This window comes from Gadus chalcogrammus, chromosome 19 (genome assembly GCF_026213295.1).
Source record: "Gadus chalcogrammus isolate NIFS_2021 chromosome 19, NIFS_Gcha_1.0, whole genome shotgun sequence".
Lineage (NCBI taxonomy): Eukaryota > Metazoa > Chordata > Actinopteri > Gadiformes > Gadidae > Gadus > Gadus chalcogrammus.
The window spans coordinates 14,263,440-14,272,475 of NC_079430.1; the positions used below are offsets into that span (position 1 = coordinate 14,263,440).

General features: G+C 49.5%; 1 protein-coding gene across 1 annotated transcript; it reads right to left on the reverse strand.

The window, feature by feature from the left end:
• Positions 1-5,004: 5,004 nt before the first annotated feature.
• Positions 5,005-8,603, reverse strand: pim3 (Pim-3 proto-oncogene, serine/threonine kinase). The gene is made up of 6 exons (XM_056578402.1): positions 8,063-8,603; positions 7,793-7,902; positions 7,639-7,689; positions 7,135-7,501; positions 5,733-5,909; positions 5,005-5,210 (listed from the first exon to the last, which is right to left on the reverse strand). The coding sequence occupies exons 1-6, from the start codon at positions 8,145-8,147 to the stop codon at positions 5,005-5,007; spliced, it is 996 nt and encodes a 331-aa protein (XP_056434377.1). The 5' UTR covers positions 8,148-8,603.
• Positions 8,604-9,036: the final 433 nt, after the last annotated feature.

The following is a 9,036-nucleotide window of genomic DNA, read 5'->3' on the forward strand; positions in this document are numbered from 1 at the left end:
TGATTTTATGCTCTGTAAGGTGACCTTGGGGCCATGAAAGGCGCCTCTAAATTAAATGTATTATTAGTATTATTATGTGGTGTGTGTGTCACACTGTGTCACAGTGTGCGTGTTGCCAGAAGAATACATTTAGTTTGTTGTTGTCGTTTGTCGATGACACGTGTTAATAAAGGTCAGAAAACATGACTCCACGTTGCGTTGTTTGCGCTCCATGTCTTAATGTAAAAAAGGGGCTATTGTACGACAGCAGCAAAATAACGGTGGTTACGCCGAGGAGAAAGACAGCTGAAGGCGAGAGTTGTTCTGAGAGAAAGGCCTTGGAAGAAAACACTTTCTCCGGCGTCTTTGACACACTCATGACCATATGAACAGACGCGCACGCACACGCAAGGGAAACTTGTTGACTCTTTTGTAGAACTTTCTGGCTTCTACCTCCGTCAATAAGTCCTACATTCTCTCACACACACACACACACACACACACACACACACACACACACACACACACACACACACACACACACACACACACACACACACACACACACACACACACACACACACACACACACACACTCGATCTTAGTACATCATATACACACGTACAGAGAGACTCAGACACACACACACACACACACACAAAAACACTCAATCTCAGTACATCATGAACACATGTCAAGCCAGACACACCCCCACACACACGCACACATTCTCAGTACATCATATACACACAAACAGCGAGACACACACACACACACACACACACACAAGCACACCCTCTCATATACATTCCATCTCAGTGCATCATATACACGTACAGCGACACACACACACACACACACACACACACACACACACACACACACACACACACACACACACACACACACACACACACACACACACACACACACACACACACACACACACACCCCCTCCCAGTGACGACCCGTCTGGCGCTCTCTACGGTTCATTCCTGGTTTCTTCCCGTCGGTGTGAAGTCTCCGGTCTGTGAGGCCCGCGTGCCGCCCACCACCTCATCTGTCCCCCCGGCGCCATCTGCCCCCCCCCGCCCCCTCCCCCTGACTCCCCCGTGTCTGTCGCTAAACCCCGGGCTCCTGGGAGCCGTCAGCCGACTTAGACGGAGCCTCATGATGACTGACTGAGGTTCCCGTATGCGACGGAGAGCCGGAACTGTTCTCGCTGTGTTTAGACCATGTGTTGTGTTTCAGGGAAATACTCTTCATCATTAAGTGAGAGGAAGGCTACAAACATCCACTTAACAGACATTAAACAGATTTACAAAGAGGTCAGGAAACCTTTTTTTTTAAAAACGGGTGGTATTATGCTACCGGGTTTGAGTGTGATTAGCCATTACAAGCCGTTTGAAAATCTGCCTCTTCCTGTGTTTGAGTGACATCACAAGTGGGGGTGTCCACCTAGTTGCATGCTGGAAAGATAAGCAACATTTTCTACAGTCCACTGGTTAGGTTGGTAGACTGATCTATCCAGCGTACATCTAGGTGGACAACCCCCCGTGTGATGTCATTAAAAACAGGAAAAGGCAGATTCTCAAACGGCTTCTAACGGCTAATCATATCTGGTGGCATAATAGCACGCCTTTAAACTCAATTGTATAGTATATAGTATAGTTCTTATCCCAGGGTTTGAGTCCCGTGAGGTTGGTATTGGGTGATTGAGTGAATGAATACTCTAGTGGTTAAGTCTTGTTTATTCTACCGTTAACATCAAGTGTAACAACTAGGCGACTCAATGCCTTCGGCAAAAGGTGCAATGGAGACGGTCCATGTGACCAGCGCTCATGTCCCCGACCCAGCCGACATGGTGTTGTGAGTCCGGCTGAGGGTGGTATTGGGTGAATGAGTGGCAGTGTCTCGTTCGCCATAGAATCCTCTTGTTCTTAAGTTACGTCTGTTCTAACGTCAACTACTAAGTATAAGTTCCGAACATCTTGTGTGTCAGTGGCGCGACAGCGATAGCAAATGTTACCTGGGGTGGGGACAACTTAACAATGTCACCTGAGATCTGGAGACCGGTGTTCAAGTCCTGCCAACCCCACTCTCCGAGGAATCCTGATTTCACTTTTTGAAACAAAGGCATTGAACGTAACGTAAAGTCCAAACTGGGACCAATTCATAGTCAGTCTCATGTGGCGCAAGTGAATGAGCTGTTGGTCGGTGAGGTGAAATCCAAGAAGAAAAGCCCTCCCCTGGTGCAGAGGTGAGCTGGGCCTACCGTGTCTCACATCAGGTGTCGCTTGAGGTCGCTGCGAGTCCCGAACCAACAGTCTCTAAACATCTAAAGGTTGACTCGCACAGCAGCAAAAGACTTTGATGACATGAGGTGTTTTGGCGTCAGCCTGAAGCAATGATTGTTCCAACCCTTGCCTGTCTTCAACGACCATTCAACACCCGAGCAAAACACACCTGCCTCCCTTTGTCTCCTCCCATTTAAGTTTTCCCTCCATTGCAATCACCTGACTGTAGCTCCGCCCACAGCCAATTGACTCCCCAACCTGCCCTCCTTTTTCCTTGGAGGGCAACCAGTGCCCACCAGAAGGTGGCGCTCTCTAGGAGACCCCTTCTGCATGGCCTACGCCTTAAGCTTTTAGCCTGGGAGCTGTTAAGTGGCATGCCTCTTCTCTGCTAATATTTACTTTTGGAATGCACGTTTAAATTCGTCAATGCTAGACGTGTACTTAGAATGTAAATAAGCTGTTTGGGTGTATAAAGATCAGATCAATATAGCGCTTTTTTATGACAGATATTCTGGACTAGGCACCGTGTCCATAAACAGCCTAGCGATGCCCACTTGTGCCCAATAAAGTGCACTATTTAAGGTACAACCATTTCATGGAGTGGTCTGAAATGTACAGATGTGTACGAATCGGGAGGCCTATATGGAACACTTATTTTACCCATGGTGCATTGCAAAATAACTATGGAACAACTCCTGGTATATAATTTTCAGGGGTGACCTGATTTGATATTGCAAAGCAATTTCGTATTGGTTGTTGGGGTTTTGGTTCAGAATCCCTTTTTGCTATGAAGAGGATAAGTGGACATGTGGAACTAGTTTCATATTCCTAAAAGTTTGTGAAGAAGACAGTCGACCACACAGGAAACAGACGCAGAGAGATCGTGTACAAAAGAAAGGGATTTTTAATCTGAATTTCTGTATCAAAAAATAGCCATTATCAACCCTCCCACTCCGCTCGGCCAATCAGCACCCCCCCAGCAGACGGCATGACACGCCCTCACCCCTCCACACAACACACAGACGGGGGAGGGGCTTAAAATATAACCCACAGGTGGATTTGCATCACAATGAGTTCATTCCAACGGTACGATAGATACACAGACTCGCGACGAGGTGTTGACATTCAGACGCTCCCCCCACCCTCGACCCCACCCACGGTATCCGTTCCCCCGCTCCACTGATTCAGTGTTTCCCCGGCTTTAAAGGACACGTGAAAATGCCAGAAAAACGCAAAGATATACACAGTTGCGGAAGGTTGAAACAAACATACTGGAAAATTCTGAAGTATGCAAAATATTGAGCCTGTCATTGTTGGGGGGGGGGGGGGGGGGGGGGGGGGTGTAAGTAAATAAATAAATAAATAGCCACAGGGTGTGGAATGTCTACATGTGTACAAATAAATTAAATGCAAATGGGAGGGATATATATATATATATATATATATACACACACACACGCACACATGAAAAAGAAAAGAAAAATCACTCTGTACATTAAAAATAAAAATACATAACCAAGTCTATCGATATTGCATTGATTGTGCACCTCCCTCCCCCGGCCCGAGAGACCGTGGGGGAGGGAGGATGGGGAGGGAGGGAAGGAGGGAGGGAGAGAGAGGAAAGGGGGGAGAATGTGTGTCAAGCAGCAAGTTAAAAGAGAAAAGAGAGCACGGTTTGTTGACATTCAGAAGAGACTAGATCCAGTTGCCACATGTTGAGTACGTGGCATGAGAGAGCAGCAGGTTGTAAGACAGAGAGAGATAGAGACAGAGAGAGTGGGAGAGAGAGAGAGAGAGCAGCAGGTTGTAAGACAGAGAGAGAGATCAGGTTGTGAGAGAGAGAGAGAGAGAGAGAGAGAGAGAGAGATCAGGTTGTGTGAGAGAGAGAGAGAGAGAGAGAGAGAGAGAGAGAGAGAGAGAGAGAGAGAGAGAGCAGCAGGTTGTAAGACAGAGAGAGTCAGAGATAGAGACAGAGAGAAAGAGGCCAAGTTGATTGTAATTTCAAGTAATTTCCACGGTCAGAAAGGGTCCCACACCTCTTCCTCCTCCTCAAATTTCACCCTTTCTTAGCCCCGCCTCGGCGGCTGCCCGACCAATAGGGATGAAGGGATGCAAGAAGAAGAAGAAAAAAACTTTTCACCCCTCCTCCCACTGTGGTACGGGCAAGATGGCCGCCCGGCCGAGCAAAATCGCAAAAAAGGCACTCCAAATCAAAATTAAACATTTTGAACGATGATAATAATAATGATAATAAACAGTGTCCAAGCTCTATGAGAGCAGCTATGTTCGAACCAGGGATGGGGGCTGGGGAATCTCGCAGCCTGGTAACAAAAAAAGGATTTAATTTAAAATTAAAATAAAAAGTATAAATAAACAGAACTGCACTGCTTTCTCGCCAAAAAAAAAAAGAAAAAAAAAAAAGAATTTAAATGTTCCTCGTCAGGAAAATAAAAAAAGTTAACGGCATAAATAACAAAAAATAATAATTTAGAAACGCTCCCTAAGAGAAACGAAGGGAAATAAGGAACACTTTTCTCTCCGGTTCAACAGAGTTCAACAGAAACACACAGTCGAGTCGGCTCACGGCCCCCCCCAAGACCAGGGCCCTCAGAGGTCCCCCCCCCCCCCCCCCAAGACTGGGACCAACGGCCGGCTGCCGTTGGTCGGCCGTTGGTCGACCGACGTCCTCTAAGGGGGGGCCCTCAGGGGGGGGGGGGGGGGGGGGGCTCAGAGGCTTTCGTTGCTGGAGCTGGTGCTGGAGGAACAGTCTTTGTCGAGGGTCCTGAGGCAGATGTCCACGGGGCCGGAGGGCCCGATGGGGGCCTCGGGGGAAGGGCCGGGGGCCCGCATCCAGGGGTGGTCGCAGATCTGCTCCAGGGTGGGCCGGTCCGAGGGCCTCAGGGCCAGACACCACTTGATGAGCTGCTGGCAGTCTGAGGAGGAAGAGGAGGAAGGGGGGGCTAAAGTTAGCCATCATCATCACCATCATCATCATCACCATCATCATCATCACCACCACCATCATCATCACCATGATGATCATCATCAAGCCACCATCATCATCATCATCACCACCATCATCATCACCATCATCATCATCATCATCACCATTATCATCATCATCATCATCATCATCATCATCATCATCATCAGCCTAGTAGATATGGATGCACAGTATAACCACACCTGTAACCAAGGGGTAACCAGGGCAGCCAATGGCACGGGTTCAAGGTTATACTGGTTATACTGAACTTTAGATTACAATTGATTTCTGGTTAAACTGTTATGCTCTATCATTATAAAAACCCGTATCCAGAAGGGTAACTCTATAATGAACACGCCTTGTGGGCGGGTGAGTGAGTGAGTGAGTGAGTGAGTAAGTGAGTGTGAACGAGTGAGTGTGTGAGAGTGAGTAAATGCGTGAGTGTGAACGAGTGAGTGAGTGAGTGTCGTACCGGCAGACAGCCTCCGTCTGAAGCACAGCTTGCCCCTCAGGATCTCGTCATCCTGCTCGAAGGGGATGTCCCCGCACACCATGTCGAACAGCAGCACGCCTAGCGACCACACCGTTGCCGAGCGACCGTGGTATCTATGGAAGCGCACCCACTCGGGGGGGCTGTAGACTCGGGTGCCTGTGGGGGACGAGGAGGTACTGGGGGTTAGGAGGTACTGGGGGTTAGGAGGTAGGCCTACCATGAATGAAACAAATGGATGCTTGAGTTTAGGTAAATAAACAAATTAATGCTTGAGTTTAGGTTAATAAAAACGTGAATGCTTGAGTTTAGGTTCATAAAAACAATAAATGCTTGAGATTAGGTTGATAAAAACAATGTGTAGCCTTATGTTGCTTTCAGAGATTTACAAGTTCTAAGTTGCCTTCTGACTTCGGTCTGAAAGCAAGGCATTGTGGGGATCGGGGGAATAGTGATTGTTTGTGCAGGGCAGGAAAACAGAGCACATTAAACGGGTTTAAAATGTCAACGTCTCCGCCGCATAAGAGCTTTCTGTTCTCGCAGGGGCCTACGGGGACCGAGTAAACTAGCTGACCTGCGCAGGCTCCTCCCTTCCTCTCCCTCTCTCTCTCCCCCCTCCCCCTCGCATCCTCCTCCTCCCTGGAAGGAGGAGTAGCTCGGATACCAAACACACACACAAAAAAGTGCAACGTGAGCGCGCGTCACATGACCACCAGCCGTCTCGGGTTTCACAACAAACAGATGTTACGTGGCGGCACGTGACCCCGAGGAGGGCAGCCAACACCAACACCGTCGTGAGCGCGTGACTCACGACAGCAAAAGATCAAAGTCACCGGAAAGGACAATAAACAGTCCACGCGCTCGGAGGAAAGGGAAAAAAGATAGTTCCGCCTGGAGCGGAGTCACATCCGTGTTAAAATGCGTCACGGGTTAAAAAATGACGCAGAAAGAAGGCCAATCAGCGAGCATTAATAAAAGATAAAGACTGGAGACCCTCGACCACAACGCCACCATTGTCTGCGCGCGCGCGCCCGCCCGCTCCCCCCCACCCACCCTGGCGCGCGTCTCATTACAGCGGAAAGGGTAACCGGGGACATGCGACCGAATCACAACTCACACGCCTCCGCGCAACGGAATATACACGCACACTCCATGTAATAATAAACCATCAAATCTGATAACCGAATATCGTTAACATTTATGTTGCATTGACATCGTTAAACACATGCGTATGACTAAGCTTCAACTCGTTCAGAAAATATTTATTTTATAAGCCACACATGCCCGGTTAATGCCCGTCTGCTGACCACCAGAAACCACCGCATCGGGGATCAATACAGCGCGTCGTAACCCGGTGTGCGTGACCGCGGGGGCGGCGACGTACCGTCAAAGTCGGTGTACACCGTGTCCTTGAGCAGCGCGCCCGAGCCGAAGTCGATGAGCTTGAGCTCCCCGGTGCGCAGATCCACCAGCAGGTTCTCGTCCTTGATGTCGCGGTGCACCACCCCGCAGCCGTAGCAGTGGCGCACCGCCTCCAGCACCTGGCGGAAGAAGCCCCGGGCGGTGTCCTCGTCCAGGGCGCCCTTCTCCGTGATGAAGTCGAACAGGTCCTTGACCAGCTCGGGTCGCTCCATCACCAGCAGCCAGCCGTCCGCACGCTCGTAGTAGTCCAGGAGCTTGATGACCCCGCGGAACGACGAGCTGCTGACCTTCTTCAGGAGCAGGATCTCCAGAGGCACCAGGCTGCCGTTCTGAAGGGGGAACGGATCCGAATTAAATAAGGTTTAGATGTTAAGGTCGCGTTTGGTTTGAATGTGGTCCACGTTTGACGGGACTACACTAGTGTTGCGTTGTTTGGGTTGGTTTTCCCCGGGCGTGCGGGTCTTACCAGGGTTCCCCATTCTGTGACTCGGTCCTTCGCGACGTGTTTCACCGCCACCTGGAATAACGGCAAAACGTCAATAAACACAGCCAGAAATCTCAACACACACGCGAAACACACTTGCTTCAAAACACACACACGCTTCACAACACACGCTTACCGGGGCGCCGTCGGTGATCCTGCTGCCGGCGTACACGGTGCCGAAGCCGCCGCTGCCGAGCACGGAGCCCACCTGGTAGACCTTCTCGAAGGGCTCCTTCTCTGATTTAACTGCGAAAATAAACACCACCGTTAGAGATGTGCCTAACTGCATCACAAACACACACGTTGTGTGTGTCCGGACGTTTGTTATATAGGTCCGGTTATTCCCCTGGAGAAGCCCCAATGTTATGGCCCCAGATGCGGGCTCCACACACGGCGGAAGACGCACCTGGTATCTGTATCTTCACCGGTAAATGATCCATACTGGAGGGGTTGCAGATGTGTGAAAACGATCCAAACTTTGACCGCAACATATTCACTCACACCAGAGTGTATTCCGTGTGTTTCGGGATCAATGGAAGGCCAATGAAGAAGCAGTGGTGAAGAATAATTGTTTATTATTATGGGTCTCTTAGTGCAATGCGCCAGTGCGCCAGTGCGCCGCGCCCGTCCGTCACCGCCGCCGCGTCACGACGGCTGGAGTAGTCGTCCAGATTCCCCAAGAAAAAACGTCACGAAATAAGGTGCAAACGACGTCTCGATGCGTGCGCTTTGTGTCCCGTTATGTCCAGTGAACTCGTGTGAAAACACGCCGTCTGAAGGTTAGCCTCAGCGGCCTCAGTATGGTGCGTGTGGAGCGCCTCTCTGTGGGGTGTTGTTGTCCTGAAGAGTCGAGGCGGTCTGATCATTTGGCGCGGCGTCCCCACGCCAGTATTTTGACGCGCAAGAGTGAAGGATGCGATCACTCCGCCAACGGATACTAGTCGATGTTACGGCAGAGTTGCTGCGTAAAAACGACAATGGTGTCAAATATTTTCACTTAGTTTTAGTCAATACATCTATTCACCATCAATGTTTAATTTTGATTCATCCGTTTTGGTCATAAAGGGGGTTTCATATCGGCACTATTTTCTCATAGTATGAGACGCCCAAGAATCCCTTGTCTGGGAGCGTTTCACGGCGTTCACTACAGACCTGTGGCTGGCGACCAATCAAATCGCTTATATAAATACCATGTTGTTGATTTGGACCAATAGGGAACGAGTTATTGTCACAAAAAGGCCATTTAAAGCGCACGTGGCGGCAAGTCTGAGAACTATTATTAATATTTTTCCCTCCTTTTCTGCAGTGTGCACGAGGACGGCCGGATAGGTCGTGATTATTTGGTTTGGAATTGGATCAGACTTCGTGTAAACGAAATAA